Here is a 25,060-nt window from a genome sequence, read left to right as displayed (position 1 = left end):
CTCCCTTGCTTTATTAAAATGTATAGACATTCACACCTTAGTGAACTGTTATTGTAGAGGGCAGCAAAGTCATTCACATTATGAATTATTTCACACTCAAGAATTGGGTTCAAGTTTTCTTATGAAAAGGTACATGAACATCACATCACTCAACCATCAAGGGGCAGTGGAAGAGTGGGTACGGAAGCCAAAAACTACAGCTTGCAGTGATAAAGGTTGTATTTCATAAGCAACTTCCTTCAGGGGAAGGTTAGATTCACCTGCATTGAGGAAAATGATTTTCCCCCAAATCCAATTTGTAACTGACTCGATTAAAGACAGGCACGTTTTCAGTCAGTTGAAGATGTTTTGCTTTTAGAGCTGGTTCTCCAGAGCTGCTGAACGCTCTGGAGTGGTGGAGGAGTCCCATCATTCCCAGGGGATTGGGGACCACATCCTGGTCGAGCGGGAGGGGCAGGAAACAAAAGGCCTCTTGAAGGCGGTCAGAGGATGGAGACCGCACTGTACTGGATGCAGAGTCCTGCTGGCCAGATGGGCGCCCCAGCTCAGCTTGGGGGCAGCGGGGGCAACTGGATGAGGAGCCAAACCAAGTTTTTTTTTTTTTACTTTTGGCTGCACTGGCTCTTCATTGCTGCGTGTGGGCTTTCTCAAGTTGCAGTGTGCAGGAGCTACGCTCCAGTCGTGGTGCAGAGGCTTCTCATTGCCGTGGCTTCTCTTGCTGAGGAGCACAGGCTCTAGGGCCTGCAAGCTCAGTAGCTGCAGTGCATGGACTTAGGTGCTCCACAGCGTATAGCATCTTCCCAGACCAGGGATTGAACCTGTGTCCCCCGCACTGGCAGGCAGATTCCTATCCACTGTACCACCAAGGAAGTCCCAAATAAAGTTTCTCACACCACTCCCAGGAGGAGTTAGGAATGAGAAGTCTCTGTCAGCTGCAAGGAGGACACGCTCAGGACCTATGTGGGGAGTGGCTAGAGAGACAGACAGAGCATAGATCACACTTTTCTCCACTCAGGAGTGATGTGTTCATACCTCCACCTGTCAGCACTTACAGCCTGTGCACAGTGAGAATATTTATCCCCAGCAGAGGCTGGAAGAGAGACAGCAAGATGAAATCCAGCCTCAGTACATATGAAAACGAACAGTAAGGAGGCATCACTGAGAAAAAGAGCACATGCAATTATCAGGAAATGGTGAGATAAGGCCAGACCCCATGGTTGTGCCGTTATGATCACTGTGATAACAGGTAATCACAAGGCACAGAAGAAAAGGCAAACATAAATACAAAAAGTAAATACAAAATTATAAGCGCACCTTCCCTGGCGGCTCAGTGGTAAATAATCCGCCTGCCAGGGCAGGAAACATGGGTTCGATCCCTGACTGGGGAAGATCGCACACGCTGCAGAGCAACTAAGCCCGTGTGCCCCAACTATCGAGCCTGTGCTCTAGAGCCGGGAGCCACTGCTACTAAGCCTCATGCTCCCAATAAGAGAAGCCACCACAGCGAGAAGCCTCCACACCTCAACTAGAGAGTTACCCCAGCTAGTCACCCAGAACTAGAGAAAAGCTCGTGCAGAAAGGAAGACCCACTACAGCCAACTATGAGTAAATAAATACAATTATTTAAAAATAAACAAAATTACAAGCAAAATGAAGACAGGCAATAGTTCTTCCAATAAGCTAAGCCATTCTCAAAGCACACATCTATTAAGTAGGTCAAGAGTTTCTAATCTCAATGCTCAGTGCCCTACACTCTTGTTTTTAAAAAGATTTATGTAAATATAATCTCTGTTATGTCAGAGATGGAGCCTGGAGGACAAACGACATGTGAACTATGAAACAAAACTTCCCCTGAACTCTTCCAAGACAGAAGCCCAAAGAAGCTTCCACTCCTCTCCTGAGCTTTTTGGTGACACACAACTGGAGTTGCCTGCCTGCTTCCAGTTCAAACCAGCAATTTATTACTCTCCCTTGAAGGATATTTTCTGAATTAGAAAGAAGTGTAAGGCCATCAAGCTCTATATGTGATCTTACGATGAGGAAACTAACAGGCAGGTCTAGACCACACAGCAAATGAGTGGCAAAACTCAGGTTTCTGGATCCATGAAAGAAACAAGTAAACATAGACAAACATTTTTGCACAGATATGCTCATTCAGCATTATTTATAATCACAAGACACTGAAAGTAACCAAAACAGTAAAAAGGAAGGGCAAGGTTAATGAATTAGGGTGTACTCATACAATGGAAATATTATGCAGCCAGTAATGTTACATGCTAAAGCCTTTTTAATAACAAGGCAAAGATTTATGATAGAGTATTAAGAAAAAAAGATATAAATGTGTGCACTATTAATAAGGAAAGTGACAGAATGATCTCTGGAGAATAACTCAGAACATGAGTAATTTTTTCCCCCAATTTCATACTATTTCTAAATTTCCTATACAGGGAATATTATCATCCCCGGATGACCGCACATGGAAATGGCCTGCTTTTGCCTGCTCTACTTTATACCCCAAAACAGTAATTACTAGAAGGCTTAGTGGGTCAAGGGGCCCATTCAGAGTCCCTCGACAAAGAGTCAATGAGCACCTTAACATATGTTATAAATCACGTAATTGGCTCCACAGTTCTTCATTTGTCCCTTTATCCACGTCCTCTGCCATGTAATCTGGCAGTGCCCTCCCACTGGGGACTAATTTCCATCCTGGGACTGACCACCTGACTTGCTCTGGCTAAAAGGATATGCGCTTCCTAATGCAAGTACAGTCTTGAAATGCACAGCTGAACTCACACATTTGCGCCTTTGCCATCACAGTGAGAAGGATGTACTAGGACAATCTACTGATCCCAGGAGGACAGACACATAAAACAGAATTGTCCCCAGATAAGTTTGGCCAAGATCAGCCAACTCTCAGCCTTAGACATGTGAGTGAATCTAGCTGAAACCAGTAAAACAAGTCACTGCCCCTAACCCCACCGAAATGAGCCAACCTCCAGTCAAGGGACAAATGTGTGAACTATAATAAATGATTGTTGTCAAAGCTAGTGAGTTCAGATAGAGATATAGATGGAGAGAACAAATGTATGGATACCAAAGAGAAAGAGGAGGGCCATGAATTGGGAGATTGACATATATACACTATTGATGTGTGTGCTGTGTATTTAGTCACTCAGTCCTGTCCAGCTCTTTGTGACCCCATGCACTTGCAGCCCGCCAGGCTCCTGTCCATGGGGATTCTCCAGGCAAGAATACTGGAGTGGCTTGTCATGCCTTTCAGGGAATCTTCCTGACCCAGAGATCGAACCCAGGTCTCCTGCTTTGCAGGTGGATTCTTTACCATCTGAGTCACCAATATATAAAATAAATCACTAATGAGAACCAACTGTGTAGCACAGGGGATTGTATACAGTGTTCTGTGGTGACCTAAATGGGAAGGAAATCCAAAAAGCAGAGATATATGTATACCTATAGCTGATTCAATTGTTGTATAGTAGAAACTAGCATAACGTTGTAAAACAACCATACTCCAATAAAAAAAATTTTTTTTAAAAAGCTAATGAGTTTAGGAGTGGTTTTTCAGGAATATAGCTGGCTGATATAACACAGCTGAAAGTATCAATACATAAAAGAAATTAAATCCATCACATCAGAACCTAGGCAACACAATAGCTGAACCACATTCCCATAATAATTCCTCTAAACCACCAACTGTAAACCATATCAATAAATATTTGTAGCTTGATTCGATCTACCAGTTAAATCATAAAATAAATGACTTCAGCTGAAGAAGGTCAGCCAGTAAGAAGTTTGCTGAGAACAACATTCCAGCAGCAGTTGAAATTAGAAAAAAGGAGCTTTCATTCTGAACTACGAGGTGTTAGCTTGTGCTCTGTCTGCCAATGGAAATAAATCTGAGGAAACAAAATGACAAATATAACCTCTGAGGTATGACAGAAGATAAAGTGAAAGGGAATCAGTAGAATATGTATTACACTTTTTCCATATGACCTTACTTTCACAGTCTTTTTTCACTGGCAAAACATCAGCAGAGCACCATAGCTTAGAACTTAGATGGCTGAGTTATTGATAAAACTACAAAAATAAGAGTCAGTACACACTCTATACATGCTCCAATCTGTAAAACTTCTGAAGCTCAGATCTTGATTAAAAAAAATTTTCCCCCTAAACTATATCTATATGCCTTTTAAGTTTCCTTTCAGGAGGAAAACATCACCTGGGTCTTTCCTGGCCATCCGATGGCTAAGACCCTCAGCTTCCATGCAGGGGGCACTGGTTCGATCCCTGGTTAGGGAACTAAGATCCCACATGCCATGCAGCACAGCCAGAAAAAAAAGAAAAAAGAAGGAAAACATGACCCAATAAGGCCAGTAGTGCACTGTGGAGAGTAAGAAGCACAACCGACATATCTTCTGATTTTATTTAAACAGCTTGCTATCAAAGGTCAAACTCGACTGGCAGATTTCCTGGGCATCACCACTTAGCTGTCAGCAAGAAAACAAAAACAAGCCGCTGTCTCATGATGACCAGTCCTTCACATCCAAGGACGAAATGGAGCAGCTGTGAGCACTGGGGCTAGATGCTGAGATTACCAAGACAGCAGCTAAAAAGCCCACAAACTAAAGCCAACATAGAGGCAACACCAAAATGCAGGTCCTCAATCACTTCCATAAATAATTGCACTGACTAGAAACTGACTCCTGGGAGGGGGAAAGAAAAGATTAAACTCTAAATTGGGAGTAGAAAGTATCTTTATGTGATATATATGAGTTATATATATATGTATAAATAATACATTTGTACCTATATATACACATACACAGATATACATATATCTATAACATATGTCTGTACTCTTAAAAAGAGAAATTACATAGGGCAATACCACTTATATGATATACATACATATGCACCCATTAGCTATTTATATGTCTAAAGTAAAAAGGAAATTTTTGTGAATTAAATAAGTATGCCTCATCTAAATCCTTCAGTATTTCATACTTCACCATTTGCCCTGTGAATTTCTTCAACAGAATTGGCAAATCTTGACTGATTTTTGGCATAAACATCTCTTAAAGGAAAATGCCAAGGCTGGGTTCTGGAGGCCAGGAGAGGGGAGGAAAGTAGGTGAATGTATCAAAGAGTCATGCTAAGCTGCAGCCCACTGTTCAGACAGAAGGTAGATGCCTCCCTGCCCAGGGTCCCTCCCTGAGTGTCTGGACAATGAAATCACCTCTACTGTGAGTTGTATGGGGAGGTGTTGAAAACAGTGGAAACAGCGAACACTTAATTATGAGTGTTTACTACGTACTAAACATTGTTCTAAGTGCTTTAGGTATATAACAACTAATTTAACCCTGAGAGTGACCCTGGAAGGCAAGCACTATGAGCGTCCTCATTTTATAGACAAGGACACTAAGAGATTAAACCCCTCAACCTACGTTACCCAGCTGATACACAGCCTCCAGCTGGTATATGGCCCCTAGCTGGTATACGGCCAAGCAAGGTCGCACACCCAGGCCAACCAGTCCCACAGCCCGTGGGATATTGCTTTGCAAGAGATCAATGATGAAACATCTCTGCCAAAAGTGAGTATTCTTCAATTAACGTTATTTTGAGCCCATAATTAGCCACTAAAAAAAGTACAATATCGCTTCTTCGTATACTTCTCACCTTCATTTATATGGACTCCTAATCCACTGTTGCTAAGGTGAAGTATGCCAGTTTAAGACCAGCCAGTAATAGCTCAAATGTTTTGAGATGGGGCCTGTGTGCCAGGCCCCACTCTTCATGTTTACCTTCCTGATTTCCTGTTCTTTCTGTGCCTGTGTTTACAACCTCTTTCACTTACTCTGGTTGTTAATATGGTGGTCAGTTGGTAAATTATGTACTGAATTATGTGGTAATCGGCATAAAGCAATAATAACAAGAGCAAAGCAATAATGACAAGAGCTAATATTTATTTAGTCCTTACTAATTGCCAGGCATTGTTATAAATGTATAATATGTATTAACTTAATCCCTACAACAATAGTACAAGGTTGAGTATTATGAATATTATTTCCATTTTAAAAATCAGGAAAGAAACACAAGAGTTGAGCCACTTGCTCAAAATCACACCATTAGTAAGTGGCAGAACCCGGATTCCAATTCAAGCAAATTGATCCCAGAGATGAACTGCTAAGTTCCATCTGTGGTCTGCATTTGGTATCTCAGGTCCTCCCATAGGAAACTGTGTTTAGAGTATGCATTAAACAAATATCTGTGGAGCAAATGACTGATTTCAAAAGATTTACTTAGTGTACACATGCAAAAAAAACCCCTCTTGTGTATACTTTTCTTCACCAAAATTATGACTCTTACTGAACAGAGTAAGTTTAATGCTTTGTTGTTGTTCTTCAGTCGCTCAGTCATGTCTGACTCTTTGCGATCCCATGGACTACAGCATGCCAGGCTTTCCTGTCCTTTATCATCTCCTGGATTTTGCTCAAACTCATATCCATTGAGTCAGTGATGCCATCCAACCATCTCATCTTCTGTCTACCCATTTTCCTCTTGCCCTCAATCTTTCCCAGCATCAGAGTCTTTCCCAGGTTTAATGCTAGATAGCAAGGCAATGCCAAAGAACGTTCAAACTACCATACAATTGCACTCATTTCACAACGCTAGCAAAGTAATGCTCAAAATTCTCCAAGCGAGGCTTCAACAGTATGTGAACCGAGATCTTGCAGATGTTCAAGCTGGATTTAGAAAAGGCAGAGGAACCGGAGATCAAATTGCCAACATCCGCTGGACCATAGAAAAAGCAAGAGAGTTCCAGAAAAACATCTATTTCTGCTTTATTGACTACACCAAAGCCTTTGACTCTGTGGATCACAACAAACTGTGGAAAATTCTTAAAGAGATAGAAATACCAGACCAACTCTCACATTTCTCAGGAGACCACATTACCTGTCTCCTGAGAAATCTGTATGCAGGTCAAGAAGCAACAGTTAGAACTAGACATGGAACAACAGACTGGTTCCAAATTGGGAAAGGAGTACATCCAGGCTATATATTGTCACCCTGCTTATTTAACTTATGTGCAGAGTACATCATGTGAAATGCCAGGCCAGATGAAGCACAAGCTGTAATCAAGCTTGCCAGGAAAAATATCAATAACTTCAGATATGCAGATGATACTACCCTAATGGCAGAAAGCAAAGAGGAACTAAAGAGCCTCTTGATAAAAGTGAAAGAGGAGAGTGAAAACGCTGGCTTAAAACTCAACATTCAGAAAACTAAGATGATGGTATCTGGTCCCATCACTTCATGGCAAATAGATGGGGAAACAGTGGAAACAGTGACAGATTTTATTTCTTGGGCTCCAAAATCACTGCAGATAGTGACTCCAGCCATGAAATTAAGACACTTGCTGCTTGGAAAAAAAGCTATGACCAACTTAGACAGCATATTAAAAAGCAGAAACATTACTTTGCTGACAAAGGTCCATCTAGTCAAGGCTATGATTTTTCCAGTGGTCATGTATGGATGTGAGAGTTGGACTATAAAGAAAACTGAGTGCTGAAGAACTGATACTTTGGAACTGTGGTGTTGGAGAAGACTCTTGAGAGCCCCTTGGACAGCAAGGAGAACAAACCAGTCAACCCTAAAGGCAATTAGTCCTAAATATTCATTGCAAGGACTGATGCTGAAGCTGAAGCTCCAATACTTTGGCCACCTGATAGGAAGAACTGACTCATTGGAAAAGACCCTGATGCTGGTAAAAACTGAGGGCAGGAGCAGAAGGGGATGACAGAGGATGAGATGGTTGGATGGCATCACCGATTCAATGGACATGAGTTTGAGCGAGCCCCGGGAGTTGGTGATGGACAGGGAAGCCTGGCATGCTGCCATCCATGAGGTTGCAAAGAGTCAGACACCACTGAGTGATCGAACTGAGCTATAAATATTACTTTCTTATACTATTCTAACATTTCAATGACCAAGCAAACAAAGAAGTCATTATTTCTCTTTTAAAAAGTTGAGGAGGTATTTTCCATACTAGTTAGAAAAAGAAAATAGAAGGTAATCTCAAACGGATGATGAAGAGCAAAAGAACGTACACCACTAGTCCAGGTTTCAGATTCTGAAAAGAAGACTGTTCCTCTACTTGTCCACCCCGAAAGCATCAGGTTCTTTCTGTAGGTCATCCTTGCCAGGGGACCCAGCTACTTCCCATAGGTAAATGACAGATATGTCTGCATTTTTTTAACCCTAGAATCTATGCCCTCTAAGATGGCTTAGACCCATGCTCTTGTCAGCAGCTCTAATCAAATGTGATGAAAACAAAGCTCTTTGTCATCTCTCTGGGACTTTCTTTCCCAGGTCCCAAGGCCTTGGAACATTTCAATATCAAGATGTCTTCACCACTGCAAACAGGAAACCTAAGTCACCCATGACTCATCTGTACCCTTTACTTAGCATACCCGATGTTGTGCTAGTCCTGCTCTGGGTTTCATCGAATCCTTTCAAAATCCATTTTTTCTTTGTCCTACATGGCACACACCTTTCCATTTCTCCCTGGACTGCTATATCAAGCATACCTTCCCTGCTCTGGCATCATCAGCCATCATTTTTCTTCTTCAAGTCTCTGAAAAAACACCACTCCACTTTACTAAGGCCCTGTTTCTCATCAACTGCTGAGTCTCCGCCTTCCATCAGGCATCTGTTCATCTTTAGCTCACAGACTATTGTTTTCACAGACACCTGTGAAACAACACCGTAAATTTAGGATATCCATACTAAGCCAGTGCACCTGGTCACTCCTTGCTCTGCTGACTTTAGAAGCCTAACCAGACCAGCCAGAAGGAAGATGATTATTTTTCATGTTCCGGTCCCACTGTCTGTAGAACTGGGAGATTCACAGTTACAGTTCTTGATTCCACCCAAAATAAAGTTACCTTGACTTGTGCATGGTGCCAATAGATCACTTCTGGATTAGTATATTCTACTCTGAGTCTGTTTACATTTGTATATTTTCTAACTTGTTTCTTATACCATCTTGGAGGACAGGGGCCATGTCTAGTTCTCTCTGAACAGCCTTCATCCAGCACTAGGTTTCCTCTTTAGGAAGAAGACTGAAATTAACGAACAAAAGTAAATCAATAGGTAGCACCCCAATTACAAAGGAACATGAACAAAAATAGAGTAGCTCATGAAGATACCCTCCAGCTGGTAAGGAGCAAGACTTGGTCATTTAAATATAAGTTTTTCATTCCTCAATCTACTTGGGCACTTCTGCTTATCTCTTTATAAAATCTTCACTTTTAAAAAAAAAGAACCGAAAACCCTGCTTACCAGCCTTAATCATGGGCAGAAATGAACAAGCTGAAAGCAGGATGTCTCTCCGGCAGTTTCAAAGGCGGAGCCCACATTCCTAGGACTGGCTCCTGTGGTTGCCAAACCATGTGAAGTTCTTTAGTTCAAGTGTTTCAGAGAAGTCTAGAGTAAAATTCAGCCCCAAAGACGGAAGACTCCTATGTAATCTTAGACTAGTGTTTCTCAACCTTTTTCTGGTCACAGGCTCTGTTGAGGATCTAAAAAAAAAAGTTATAAATGTCCCCAGCAGAAAATCTGACAAATATTGTCAGCCCCAAATTCTGCATACAATTTTAGGGGTGGGTCCACTGTCCATCTGAAGAACATGATAGACAAACACCAAAATGTAGGATAAGAGCACCTACATTTGCCCAATAGTTGCTCAGGGTTCAAAGAGGGAGGAAGAGGGAAAAGAAAGAGTTAGTAGGGAGAAAACAAAGAAGGGAGAAAGAAAGAAGGATGATGGCAGGAGAGAGAGAGAAGGGAAAAGGGAGGAAGAAAGAAAAATCCTAATAAACTGAGAGTCTCATTTGAATTGTTTAGCTTATCACTTTGTTTCAGGCTCAAAAGCAATTACAGAAGAATTCCCTTTAATCTTTAAAACTGGACAAGAAGATTGGAATCGTTGACATTGCGAGGTACAGTGAAATACTAACCATCACTAGAAACAAGGATTCCTAGTTCTGGGCTTTAGGCTGTTTAGACAGTGCAAACGATGAAGAATATTAAATTTAATGCAAACAGTAATGTTTAAATTGCTGCCTATTTATGCATCTCCTAAAGAAATATCATCCTCCTGGATCAGGAAAGCAATCTGCTTAACAGAACACAGACTCCAGAGGGATCTTTGTGAATTAATCCTCCCTAAGGCAGATGCCAACTGGGATTCAAATGAATCAAATTGTTCTGTTCCCAAACATTTGCCTATCCACACAAAACTCAGAAAAACAATTGAAGCCAAGACTTGCACAATGCTTTCCTCAGCAAGTTCCCCAGCTCCTTCGTGCACACTGCCTACCTCCGATTTCACAGACTCCAAATGGTTACTATTCACGCTCATTATTCCCTGCATACAAAAGGGTTTTTGCTAGCATAGGAAGCCTTTACTCAGAGAAAAACTGATACTTAAGATGAACTGTGGATCAGAAACTCTTTGCAAAATGTATCTGACCCACTGTACCTACTCTCAGCAAATTACCAGCTCAGTCTATTGCAGTGTGGTCCAAAAAAAAAGCATAGCCTAAAAGTTGAGAAATTTGTTTTATTCGGCAGATTTCTGAGGACATAGGTCCAGGAGACAGCCTCTCAGACAGCTCTGCGGGACTGCTCCAAAGAGGTGAGGGATAAGTCAGGATGTACAGGAATTTTTTGCAACAAAAACCAGGTAGTCAGAACATCAAAAGATTACTGTGAATTAAAGAAACCCAGACACCTGAAGTAAATGAATTCAGCACTTTTCTTTATATGGGAAGATGCAAGAGTTTGGGCTCATTGAAATCATTCCTCTTATATGCGCCTTAACTATTTAGGGCCAACATCCTGCTTTTTTCCATCCTGAACCTCCTTAGGGGGCATAGTCTAGCTGACGACCACAACACCTTTTGTTGACTGATATGGCAGGGAACATTCCTTGTGTATGGCAGTATAACACCTCTAAATAGCAGGGGCCAGATGGGGAAGCTGAATGTTGTGCACTTTGGTCTAATAAGAAAGCTTCCAGAAAAAGATTGATCATTTCTCTCCACACTAAGCTATAAGTATAGGTGGCTTCTTTATGCTACATGTATACCGATTAGGATTAAAAAGCAAAAAAAAAAAAAAAAAAGTTATCAGGAAGAGGAAGGGATCCTGAACTTTTGGAAACCTGCTTTATTTGCAATCATTTCCCTCAGGGTCTTGTTTTAGAAGAATCAGTATCCCAGCCCTGTGTCCACTATCTGCTCCCCTCCAACCATCACCACAGTTTCAATTCTACTCAACACTTAAGGGCTCACATGAAATTCGGCCTTGTTCCTGCAACTCTTCCTGTGATCATCACTGGACATGCTCTTTCTCCTCTGAGCTACTACACTGCTCACATTCAATCTGATCAAGTATTGGGGTACATGGTATCTTCCCTATGAGCTACTTTGAGGTAAGAATCTAAGTTTTACTGGGCTTCCCAGTTGGTGCTAGTGGTAAAGAATTCACCTGCCAATGCAGGAGAAACAAAGAGACGTGAGTTCGATCCATGGGTTGGGAAGATCCCCTGGAGTAGGAAATAGCAGCCCACTCCAGAATTCTTGCCTGCAGAATCCCATGGACAGAGGAGCCTGGTGGGCTCCATAGGGTTGCAAAGAGACGGACATGACTGAAGTGACTCAGTACACACCATTTTACTATCATTGTCTCACAAGTATCTAGAACATATGGTAAGTGCTCAGCAAACATGGATTGGAAGGGGAAAGTTGCCCAGATTGTTCAGGCCAGCTCTAGTCTGCATATTCTAGAACCAAGGCTGCTGCATGGATGACTAGCTCCACAGATGATAACTGAATACAAAGAGGTATTGCTCTGTTGTTATCGCACCCCTGACACAGGGCCACTCCTCTGCCTAGAAGCCTCTTACACATACACCTAGTTCTTTTCCTCATCTGCTGATCTTTGCTCAAATGCTACCTTCAGAGAAAGGCCTTCCCTGTCTATCCTAGTTAAAATGTCAACTCGCCTTCTGCTACGGTTTGAATGTTTGTGTCCTCCCAGAATTCACATGCTGAAATTCTAATGCCGAAAGTAATGGTCATAGGAGGTGGGGCCTGGGGGAGATAATTAGGTCATGAGGGTGAAGCCCTCTGTAATGAAATGAACGCCGTTGTAAAAGAGTCCCCACTGGGCTCCAGTCCTTTCTACCATCTGAGGACACAGTGGGCCATGAAGGAACTCAGGATGGGAAAGAACAAGTTACTGGCCCTAGATAATTAAGGTGCATATCAGAGGAATGATTTCAATGATCCCAGTCTCTTACATCGTCCCGAAACAGAGAAAAATGCTAAATTCACTAACTTGAGATATCTCAAGTTAATTAACAGTAATCTTTGGATGTTCTGACTCCCTGGTTTTCATTGCAAAAACTCCTATATAACCTGGCTTCTCCCTTACCGCTTTGGAACAGAACCTCAGAGCTATCTGAGAAGCGGCATCCTAGGCTTCAGTCTTTAGAAAGTCCACCAAATAAAACATAATTCTCAACTTTTAAGTTGTGCATTTTTTTCAGTCAACAGCTAGTACCACCTACGTGAGCAAGTCCTGAATTCTTGATCCACAGAAATCATGAGAGGTAATAAATGATTATTACTAGTTTAAGCCACAAATCTAGGGAGATCTGTTACACAGCAGTAGATAACTACAAGAGGTATTAGAAACGACTTCCACAAAGGGAAGTTGGGCTTGAAACAGAGCCATCAAAGGAACTATAGGGATAACAGAGGCAAACCAGTGAAGAGAATATGGGTGGTGTCTCCCCTGGTAGTCCACTGTTTAAGATTTCACCTTCCAATGTAGGGAATTCGGGTTCGATCCCTGATTGAGGAACTAGGATCCCACATGCCTCACAGCCAAAAACACCAAAGCATAAAACAGAAACGTTACTGTAACAATTTCAATGAAGAATTTTAAAATAGTCCATATCAAAAAGAATATTAAAAAGAGAGACAGAGTATGGGAAAACCATATGCAAAGCCAGTTACAAATGTTAAACAGAAACCACACCCACGCAGAACCTCAGCACTGGGAGAAAACTTAAAGGTCATTTAGTCCAATCTCCCATTTAGTGCTGCTGTTGCTAAGTCACTTCAGTCGTGTCCGACTCTGTGTCACCCCATAAACTGCAGCCCATGAGGCTCCCCTGTCCCTGGGATTCTTCAGGCAAGAACACTGGAGTGGGCTGCCATCTAGTGCTACAGTCCACTTAAAAAAAAAAAAAAAAAAAGCAACTAAGGCAGGGACTGCATGAGTTTATCTAAGCTAAAACGCAGAAAAGGGCTGACTCCCTATAGTTGTCCTCCACGTTATAATAAAATGAAGGGTATACAGTCATAACAGAGACCATATCCCTGAATTTGAACAGAGGTCATTCCTGGAAATGATTTAAGAAGAAACTGAAAGGGGAAAAAAGACGGAGAGCAGAGGAGGGGAGAAGAAAGACTGAAAGGAGGAGAAGCAGGAGGAAAAGAAGGGGATCAGGAAAACGAATAATAACAACTCTGCAACAACAGAGGAAGAAAGAGGAGGTGAGGAGAGAAGGAAGAAACACTGAGTCACTGAAATGCTATGTGGTGGGCACTGTCCCAGGTTCTTTAAACTCACCTCAGAACAACTCCACATCCTCGAATTATTTCAGCTGGATTTCCTCCCTTCCCTCCCAGGGGACTTCCCCTCACCCTGTTCCCTTGTCGAGGCAGGGAAAGTAGACAAACCACAGAGAAGAAGGATTAGATCATCATGCATCTAACCTCTTGTCAGGAGAAATCTGAGAATACAGTTAGGGCTCCAAAGGGTCCAGTCAGGAAAGAACTCACCCACAGATTTGGGACCCTCCCTTCATTGAGGACAGAAGGCCAAAGTTCCTGGGCTGTTTGTGGGTAGACCTCTAATCAAAAGAAGAATGAGCCTGAGAAAGAAAAAACCTGCAGCATTCTCTGTCCCAAGATATGATGTTTTACTGATCCCAGAGTTGGTTCTTTTAGAGGTCAGTAGTAGATCTAAGGAGCTCCCCTGGCAGCTCAACTGGTAAAGAATTTGCCTGCAATTCAGGAGACCCTGGTTTGATTCCTGGGTTGGGAAGATCCTCTGGAGAAGGGATAAGCTACCCACTCCAGTATTCTTGGGCTTCCCTGGTGGCTCAGTCGGTAAAAGAATCCATCTGCAATATGGGAAACCTGGGTTTCCCACACACAGCACAGTAGATCTAAGAGGGATTCCCAGGGGGATCAATGATAAAGAATCCACCTGTTAATGCAGTAGACACAGTAGTCATGGGTTCAGTTCCTGGCTCGGGAAGATCCCCTGGAGGAGGAAATGGTGACCTAGTCCAGCAGTCTCGCTGGGAGAAATTCATGGACAGAGGAGGCTGGCAGGCTACAGCCTGGGGGTCAAAGAGTCAGACACAACTGAGCATGCACATGCATGCATGTGATAGATCTAAGAGCCCCAACTGGAGAAGGGATTCCCCCACAAAGCTAATGGCCTATCTGTGCCACGTGCCTTTAACCCAAGGAAGCAGGAGGCATCCTGTCCTGTAGGTAGTCACTTCACAAGATGCTGCCAATGTGTACAGTCGTATGGGAGGAGAGGGGCATCGAGGTCAAGCCAGAGGACATCAAGATGGGACCATCCTCTTGGGAGAAGAGAGCATATGCCAAACTAGCATTAGGGGATAGTTTTCAAAACTTACTCAAGGTACTAAAACAGGTGGTTGTACTTCAAGGAAAACAAATGTAGAAAATTCAATCTTAAAAGTTTCATAGAGCCTATACTAATTAAAGGCCTATGCAGTAATGGTCAAAACATGTAAACATCTCTAAGACCAGGAACACTAAACTCTCAACACATACCAAGCGAATGCCTTTGATAATGGGCATGAAAGGGTAACCAAGGAGAAAGTCTAGGAATGCTTGCCAAGATCTCCTATACACGGGGTTAAGGAAACATGTGGGAAATGGGTCAAGAAGATACTCAAGAAGTGTTTATGGAGAAGAGTGGTCACAAAAATTCTTTCTCAGGAAAAAAAAAAAAATGGTATGACCTCTTAAAATGGTGGATGTACTGGAATTAGCAACCAGAGAGGCCAGGCTGATGTGCAAAAGGAAGCTTTGCTGCCCAGTTCACAGGGTCAAAGAGAGCAATTAGTACCATTCAGTTCTAGCAAATTCCCAGAGCACACAGTCTCAGGTAGAGCTACATTCTGTGCCTCTTTGCATTTCCCCAGGGCCCAAGCACAGGCCACACACAGCAGGTATGTGGCTGAATGGGGTGCTGATGATACTGTAACGCACGCTCCGCACCCTCAAGGAGGTCAGGGTCAAAGGTGCCAAGGTCCCAGCTGCTTCCCCCACTCTGGGTTTACCGTCATTGAAGCTGTCGCTGGCCGTGATGTGGGTGAATGGCGACTGGGCCCGAGGCTCCTCACATAGGGAGTAGCTGTGCTCGGCCTGGATGAGGGGTGCCGGGGACGTCGGGGATGGCTCCACCTCCATCGACACGCTCTTCTCTGAGAGGAAAGGGTCGTTGAGGAGCTGGCCCAAGACATTCTGGGAAAACTCATCCAGAAGCTCCGAGAAGTGCTGTAAGTGCAAAGGAGGAAGAACTCTTTTAACCATGATCTGATATTTACACACAAAGTCTAACACAAGGGCTTCCCGGGCGGTGCCAGTGGTAAAGAGTCTGCCTGCCAATGTAGAAGACATGAGAGACGCAGTTCAATCCCTGGGTCAGGAAGATCCCTTGGAGGAGGGCAATGCAACCCAGTCTAGTATTCTTGCTGGGAGAATCCCATGGACAGAGGAGCCTAGCAGGCCACAGTCCATAGGGTCGCACAGAATTGGACACAACTGAAGCGACTTAGCACATTCGCACGGGTTCTAACACCAAAATATTAGCCACAACTTCTAACAACATCTAAACGAAGTCACTCATACACAATGTCGAATTATCTATTGCTATGTAGCAAGCCATCCCAAAGAGAAGTGGCTTAAAATAGCCATGATTTACTGTTTCTCACTATGCTCTGGGTTGGCTGGGTGAATACACTGATTCATCTGCGTTCACTAACAGAGACAGAATGAGCTGGAATTTTGGCAGGGGCTAGGCTGGGCTGCGACACTGGGTGTCTAGGCCTTTTCCTCAAAGAGGCTTTATCAGGAGGGGAGTTCTCGCATCACAGCAGAAATGTTCCTGGAGGGAGAAAGGCAAAGCTGAGTGGCCCCAGAGGTCACACATCATTCCCTCCAAATTCTTCAGGTCAAGGCAAGTGACAAGGCCAGCCCAGATTCATGGGGTGAAGAGACACCACCTCTTGAACAGAGGGATGGCAAAAATCACACTGCAGGCAGGTGTAAACAGGATGGCATGACTCACTCAGGGCCATGATTGCAACTATCTACCACCTTTTATGTTGGGAATATCTGAAAATAAGCAAGCTATCCTGCATTTCTGTAGCATGAAAATGTTATTCATAGCCAAGTGCCAAGTTCAAAGGCACCCGAATAAGCTTTCCTCTATTCTCCCAAGTACCTGGACTTTGTTCCTCTCTAGTTTTTCCTTAATCTACTTTATCTCTTCCCATCTTCCATTTCCAACAGCATCACCTCCCTAGCCCCGACCCGGCCAGGATGATGATACAGGAATGGTCTATGCATAGCCCCACAGGGAGTCCTGCAATCCCTGTTCCACAGCCCCACACCAAAGGACTGTAGCCCCAGCCTCATTGATAGAGGGATATTCATGATATGAGGGTCTATAGAGCCAAGTTTCTCAACCTCAGCACTACTGCCATTTTAGATGGCAAATTCCTTGTTATAGGGGGTGGAGTTGTTCTGTGCATTGGGGTGTTTAGCAGCATCCCTGACCTCTAACCTCACGAGGCCAGTAGCACTCCCCTAGTTGTGAAAACCAAACATGTCTCTAGACACTGTCAAATGGCCCCGGGGGAGAGTAAGGGGAAGATCACCTTTGGCTTATTTTTATTTTTTTAGATTATTTTTTTAATGTGGACCATTTTTTTAGTCTTTACCGAATGTACAATATTGTCTCTGTCCTATATTTTGGTTTCTTGACCACGAGACATGTGGGATCCTAGCTCCCCAACCAGGCACTGAACCCTCACCCCCTGCATTGGAAGGCAAAGTCTCAACCACTGGACCACCAGGGAAGTTCCTCACCCTTGGTTTATTATAATTTTTAAAAAAATATTTTGGCCACAGATTATGTGGGATGTTAGCTCCACACCTGGAACTGAAACCGAGCCCCTCGTGGAAGCACACAGGCTTAACCACTGGAGCACCAGGGAAGTCCCTACCCTTGGTTTAGAACTCATGCTGTAGAGTATATTAAAAATAATTCTAAAATAATTTAATTTAAAAGTTTGGTTGACACCAGCTGTTAGAGCCACTTCTACCTTAACGTTCCCTGAGTCACAGGGAAGTGTCATCATTACTGTGTCATCATTACTGATTACATCACAAGTGTCATCGTTACTGATTAAACTTCAGGGACACTTAGGGAAGTTCGGAAAGCAGGCACAGTAATAAGAGAGCTGGTTGCAAATGGTGATACCTGGGGGGAGGCGATGAAAATTTCTAAGATTCACAGGGCAACTAAGTCCTACCACGGAACTGAAGGGTCAGTGAGGGTGTTATGAAAATGAATGCAGCTTAGGGAAGGCGGGAGCAGGAGGTGACCCTAAGGTTAGAGCTCTAAGATGAGGATAGTTGTGGGTCAGAACCGCCCCCTTCCAGAAAGAACAGAAGGAGACAACAGAGAAGAGGCCTTGTAGGCTAGGTCCTTAAAGCAGCGTTAGATGGGTGGGTTTCACCAACAGCACAAACATGAGAAAAGCTGCATCTCATCAGGACAGAATGCACAGAAGCATCGGGTACATCCTGATAGGCACATGTCATGTAAGAGAGCAAGAGAGGGTGGTTGGGTAAGAGTTCTCTGTGCACAAACATATTTAAAACTGAAAGGTCCTTAGACATATCTAAGGCAAGAATTCCCTGAGAGGGACTTCCCTGGTGGTCCAGTGGATAAGACTCCCCGCTCCCAAAGCAGAAGGCCCGGTTCATTCCCTGATTAGGGAACTAGACCCCATATGCTACAACTGAGAGTAAGCATGAGGGCTTCCCTGCCGTGCTGCAGTCCAAGACACGGCTGAGCGACCGAACAACAGCAAAGTTGCAGAGGAGGTGGCTCAATGGTGAAGAATCCGTCTGCCAGTGCAGGAGATGCAGTTTTGATCCCTGGGTCGGGAAGATCCCCTGGAGAAGAAAATGGCAACCCACTCCAGTATTCCTGCCTGGGAAATCCCACGAACAGAGGAGCCTGGTGGGTTACAGTTCATGAGGTCACAAAAGAGGCAGACATGGCTTAGCGACTAAACACCACCACCAGTACAGCAACTAATAGTTCACAGGCTGCAACTAAAAAGATTCTGATGCGGAAACAAAGATCCCACACTCAGCAGCGAAGATCCTGTGTGCGACAACCAAGACCCGATGCAGCCAAGTGAAAAAAATATATATATTTAAAATCCCCTTAGAAAGAATGCCAACTGTCTGCATCACAATTATCAGGAGGATTTTTAGTGGTTTTATAATGAAATATTTTAAGCATTCAGAAAAATTATAGAGAATAGTAACATGAATAATGATGATAATGAGTAATAATGATGATAATACCTTTTCAAAAAAATCTTTTTTTCCATGTTTGCTACTGCAACTTTTTTTTTCTTTACTCTTTCTTTATTAAAAAAAAAAATAAAACATGAAGCTCCCATTTAATCCCCTTCTTCCCTCTCAAAGTTAACTAATGCCCTGAACTTGGCGTTTATTTTTCCCATCTAGAACTTGACACTTCTACTACATAAGTATGTTTCCACTACATATACATGGGTTTTTTTAAACTTTAAATAGTACCATACTTTACACCTCCTCTGCAACTTTCTTCTCTCAAAAAAATTCTTTAGACTTATTAATGTTTACATGTGTAGCTCTATTCATTCATTTAGATTTTTGAATTGTATTAATTATATTTATTCACTTCCTCTTAAGGGACATTTAAAGATTGTTTTAATGTATGATACTGTAATAAACATTACTGAACATAACAGGAAATTTTAAAACATAGAAATCCTATGACCCATCTTCAGAGCTTTTGACTTATTAGGTCAAAGATAGCCACATTAAAACCAATTCATGTTGATGTATAGCAGAAACCATCACAATATTGTAAAGTAATTATTCTCTAATTATAAATTAAAATTAAAAAAAAATAAAACCACCACTGCCATCATCAGTCATTCAAATGTTCATGTCTGTTTTTCAAACACTGAAGGTTGACACCAGCTCCATTCACCACCCTTCTCTTTACACCACTTTACAATTAAGTCCCTGGAAGTTTACAAAGTCCCTAGCAGTTTGGACATGCTCAAAGTCAGAGAAAGATTCATGGATTTTGCAGCCACTGTGTGCTAAACTTTAGATAGGTCCTGTGGATACAAAAAAAAAAAAAAAAGAAGAAGAAGATAGAGGAACTTCCCTGGTAGCCCAGTGGTTAGGAATCTTCCTTCCAGTGCAGGGAATGAGGGTTCAATCCCAGGTCAGTTCAGTTCTGTCGCTCAGTCACGTCCAGCTCTTTGCAACCCCATGGGCTGCAGCATGCCAGGCTTCCCTGTCTATCACCAACTCCCGGAGCTTGCTCAAACTCATGTCCATTGAGTCAGTGATGCCATCCAACCATCTCATCCTCTGTCATCCCCTTCTTCTCCTACCTTCAATCTTTCCCAGTATCAGGGTCTTTTCCAATGAGTCAGTTCTTCGCATCAGGTGGCCAAAGTATTGGAGTTTCAACTTCAACATCAGTCCTTTCAGTGAATATTCAGGACTGATTTCCTTTAGGATGGACTGGTTGGATCTCCTTGCTGTCCAAGGGACTCTCAAGAGTCTTCTGCAACACCACAGTTCAAAAGCATCAATTCTTCAGCACTCAGTTTTCTTTATAGTCCAACTCTCACATCCATACCTGACTACTGGAAAAACCATAGCTTTAACTAGAAGGACCTTTGTTGGCAAAGTAACGTGTTTGCCTTTTTAATATGCTCTCTAGGTTGGTCATAGCTTTTCTTCCAAGCAGCAAGCGTCTTTTAATTTCATGTCTGCAGTCACCATCTGCAGTGATTTTGGAGACCAAGAAAATAAAGTCTGTCACTGTTTCCCCATCTATTTGCCATGAAGTGATGGGACCAGATGTCATAATCTTAATTTTCTGAATGTTGAGTTTTAAGCCAGCATTTTCACTCTCCTCTTTCACTTTCATCAAGAGGCTCTTCGGTTCCTCTTCGCTTTCTGCCCTAAGGGTGGTGTCATCTGCATATCCGAGGTTATTGATATTTCTCCCAGCAACCTTGATTCCAGTTTGTGCTTCCTCCAGCCCAGGATTTCTCATGATGCACTCTGCATATAAGCTAAATAAGCAGGATGACAATACACAGCCTTGGTGTACTTCATTCCCTACTTGGAACCAGTCCATTGTTCCATATCTGGCTCTAACCATTGCTTCTTGACCTGCACACGTATTTCTCAGGAGGCAGGTCAGGTGGTCTGGTATTCCCATCTCTTTTAAGAATTTTCCAGTTTGTTGTGATCCACACAGTCAAAGGCTTTGGTGTAGTCGATGAAGCAGAAGTAGATGTTTTTCTGGAACTCTCTTGCTTTTTCTACAATCCAGTGGATATTGGCAATTTGATCTGTGGTTCCTCTGCCTTTTCTAAATCCACCTTGAACATCTGGAAGTTCTTGGTTCCCTGGTCAGGGAACTATTAACCCACAATCCTCGGGACTACTAAGCCACCCATACACACCTGCGCACTACAACTAGAGAACCCACGCACCACAATGCAATATCCCAAGGGCCGTAACTAAGACCTGAGGCTAAATATTTAAAAAAGAAGAAGATAAAAAAAGAGCCCTGCCTTCTCTAGCCATATCACGTCAACCAAACTTTTATGTGCAGATGAGTCAGCTGGGGATGTTAAGACATAGAAGATGATTCACAAATGCAGGTGGGCCCAAGATTCTGCATTACTAATCAGCTCCCAAGTAATGTGGCTCACCCATGGACCAGACCTTGCATGGAAAGGAGTAGAACAGCTTTAAGATTAAGACTAGAACCCAGAGACGTCCCTGGTGGCCCAGTGGTTATGAATCTGCTGCTAATGCAGGGGAAATGGGTTTGCACACCCCAACTACTGAAGCCCTCCTACTCTAGAGCCCATGTCCTGCAGCAAGAGAAGTCACCACACAGCCATTAAAAAGGAAGAGAAAAAGACTAGAACTCAGATTCACTGATGACCTGAAGCCAGAGTCTGATTCCCGAAGCAGCTCCCCAAAGTCACATTTACTTGCTGCCTGATGGCAATTACTCTGCAAGCATCTGACAGAATTCAAGATGGAAATTAAGGAAACTAGAAGAGAAATAAATGGCACAATGTAGAATGCAAAAGCAAGCCCTGAACTCACAACCCCTGCATTCTAAAGCCACAATTCCATCCTTGTGCTGCAGTGTCAGCCCTGGCCGGCTGTGCGAGCCCCACTAAGCCTCTGGAATCCCACTTTATCCTGAGGCAAGGCTCTCTTTGGTTGTCCGTGCTTTCCCATGGAAGTTGCCAGGTTGGTCTACTCTGCTGACACTATTTTCTTTCTCCTGAGCAGCACTAATGAATGTTTTCATGAACATCCCCTGGATAAGCAGTAATAAACCTTCTTTCACTCGGCTAACCATCCCTGACCTCCCTTCACATTGGATTCTGCATTATCATGTCACCAAACAATTTAGCCCTAAATCATAGGGAGTCCTGAAGAACTCATGGCTGTTACCAAGCACATTATGACAACCTCCACTCTGGAAATCGAAGCTCCTCAAAAGAAGGGAGCAACTGTGCTTATCCACCACCTACGCTGAGGCACTCAGCAAAGTGGTAAGCAGGAGAAGGTCCCAGAGAGACACTTGAGATTGAAAAAATACGCCCAACTTGTCTCAGCCAGACACAGTGACTCAACTCAGCAAATTAGCTCCAGCTGGGTCTCCCTGGCAGCAGTGGGCCCTAGGACTCAGTAGATAGGTCAAGACACCATAGTCCAGGCAGGGATCAGGCCAGAATCATACCACCTTTAATGCCAATGAGAGAAGGGCATACAGTCCTGGAAGCCAAACACTAGAGAAAGGAGCAAAGTGAGCCTCAAAGATGGAGGCTTTCTGCTGAGAAACACTCGAGCAAAGGACTACTCATGTAGTAGATCAAGGATTATGAAATGTCAGTTGAATTCTTTCAAAGCTATGGCATAATGGAGTTTTACCATTCTGTCTAAGAGGTTATGGGTTTATAATATTTTCATAGCTTTTCCCTCAACCAACATTTACAACAATCCTGGGAAGCTGGTTTTAAACCTATTGTCCAGGGTCAGAGTTGTGTACTATTTGAGCTTGGACTTGACATAGATCTTCTTACTGCAAACTGAACAAACTTTCCCCACATTGATTCTCCTAGGAAAGAGTTATCTAAGCTTCACAATATAACCCCATGGAGAAGTTCTAACCAGGGTGAAAACATGATGCTGATGCTGATCATTAATGAAGATGCTGACAGGATCAGATGGTAGGCTCATCCGACAGACTAAGTTCTTGACTTTTGGAACATAAGGTAGGTGCTTCCTGATAAGATAGGCATGTCCCCATTTATAGATGAGAAAACTAGGGCTCAGTGTGGTTACGTACATTGCCAAGGTTAGCGCTGAATTGCTGAATTACTATTCCATCCCTAGTCGAGCCAGTCCCAAAGTCTACCCCCTTTCTATGCCCTTTCTAAATGCCCCACCATTTAGGTCAGCTTCTAAAGGTGACACATAGCAGAGACCGAAGTTTAAAAAAAGAAAAACAGACTCACTGATAGCCCATTCCTTCACCCATTATGAACACACAGTCTTCAACATTCAAAGTCTAGAACTGTGTCAGGGGATTGTTAAATTGAGAGTCTCCTGGTATCACTTCCATGGGGTGTCAGCAATAAAGATGGACATATTTACTTGCTTCAGAGCATGGTTCTGCCAAAGGGTTCAAAGTCACAGACTCTCCAAGTTGGAAGATACTTCCTGCTTGGGTCAAACCTCTGTCTCATGACAGGAGTGTTCCTCCTCTTCTCAGTGAAGATGCATGCAAGGTCTTTCATGAATTCATTTCAAAGTCTGTCTCCCCATTACTGAAGACCTGACATTTAATGCTCCAGCCTGGCCCCAATCATCCTGTGAAGTCTCATTTCCCTTTATTCTAATACCTGAGACCTTCATTCCAGCCCTAACAGTGTCCATATGACACTGGATCAACACAGCTTTGAAGCCAGACAACTGGATTTGAATCCTGGCTCCTAGTAGTGCAAACCTGATGGAGATCCTTCAGTTCTCTAAACTTCAGTTTGTTCCTTAGTAAGGATAACAATAGTACCAGCTTCCTGTTATGATGATTTAATTAAATAATGCTTGTAAAGCACCTAATGCTTCACTGGCATAGCAATCAATATTTTGAAAAGCTTTTTTTTTTATAAAAACCATCAAAATTAAATAGGGTTTAATGTCTACACATGGACACCACCAGATGGTCAATACTGAAATCAGATTGATTATATTCTTTGCAGCCGAAGATGGATAACCTCTATCAGTTCAGTCGTTCAGTCGTGTCCAGCTCTTTGCAACCCCATGAACCGCAGCACGCCAGGCCTCCCTGTCCATCACCAACTCCCGGAGTCCACCCAAACTCATGTCCATCAAGTCGATGATGCCATCCAACCATTTCATCCTCTGTTGTCCCCTTCTCCTCCTGCCCTCAATCTTTTCCAGCATCAAGGTCTTTTCCAATGAGTCAGCGCTTTACATCAGGTGGCCAAAGTATTGCAGTTTCAGCCTCAACATCAGTCCTTGAAATGAACACCCAGGACTGATCTCCTTTAGGATGGACTGGTTGGATTTCCTTGCAGTCCAAAGGACTCAAGAGTCTTCTCCAACACCACAGTTCAAAAGCATCAATTCTTCAGTGCTCAGCTTTCTTTATAGTCCAATTCTCACATCCATACATGACCACTGTAAAAACCATAGCCTGGACTAGACGAACCTTTGTTGGCAAAGTAATGTCTCTGCTTTTTAATATGCTGTCTAGGTTGGTCATAACTTTCCTTGCAAGGAGTAAGCATCTTTTAATTTCATTGCTGCAATTGCCATCTGCAGTGATTTTGGAGCCCAGAAAAATAAAGTCAGCCACTGTTTCCACTGTTTCCCCATCTATCTGCCAAGAAGTGATGGGACCAGATGCCATGATCTTCGCTTTCTGAATGTTGAGCTTTAAGCCAACTTTTTCACTCTACTCTTTCACTTTCATCAAGAGGCTCTTTAGTTCTTCACTTTCTGCCATAAGGGTGGTGTCATCTGCATATCTGAGGTCATTGATATTTCTCCCAGCAATCTTGATTCCAGTTTGTGCTTCCTCCAGCCCAGTATTTCTCATGATGTACTCTGCATATAAGTTAAATAAGCAGGGTGACAATATACAGCCTTGATGGACTCTTTTTCCCTATTTGGAACCAGTCTGTTGTTCCATGTCTAGTTCTAACTGTTGCTTCCTGACCTGCATACAGGTTTCTCAAGAGGCAGGTCAGGTGGTCTGGTATTCCCATCTCTTTCAGAATTTTCCACAGTTTATTGTGATCCATACAGTCAAAGGCTTTGTCGTAGTCAATAAAGCTGAAATAGATGTTTTTCTGGAACTCTTTTGCTTTTTCGATGATCCAGCGGATGTTGGCAATTTGATCTCTGGTTCCTCTGCCTTTTCTAAAACCAACTTGAACATCTGGAAGTTCATGGTTCACGTATTGCTGAAGCCTGGT

At 43.0% G+C, this 25,060-nt stretch overlaps 1 protein-coding gene across 1 annotated transcript in view; it reads right to left on the bottom strand.

Moving 5' to 3' along the window:
- CREB3L2 (cAMP responsive element binding protein 3 like 2) overlaps window positions 1-25,060 on the bottom strand; it is a 130,025-nt gene that overhangs the window by 37,026 nt on the left and 67,939 nt on the right. The window contains exon 2 of the mRNA XM_027538893.1: window positions 15,485-15,701. Coding sequence (XP_027394694.1) covers window positions 15,485-15,701 — 217 coding nt within the window. The remainder of the gene's footprint in view (window positions 1-15,484; window positions 15,702-25,060) is intronic.

The sequence above is a fragment of the Bos indicus x Bos taurus genome, chromosome 4, assembly GCF_003369695.1.
Source record: "Bos indicus x Bos taurus breed Angus x Brahman F1 hybrid chromosome 4, Bos_hybrid_MaternalHap_v2.0, whole genome shotgun sequence".
In the NCBI taxonomy this organism is placed as follows: domain Eukaryota; kingdom Metazoa; phylum Chordata; class Mammalia; order Artiodactyla; family Bovidae; genus Bos; species Bos indicus x Bos taurus.
The sequence above is the reverse complement of the archived record's forward strand: the minus strand, read 5'-3'. Positions and strand labels throughout refer to the sequence as shown.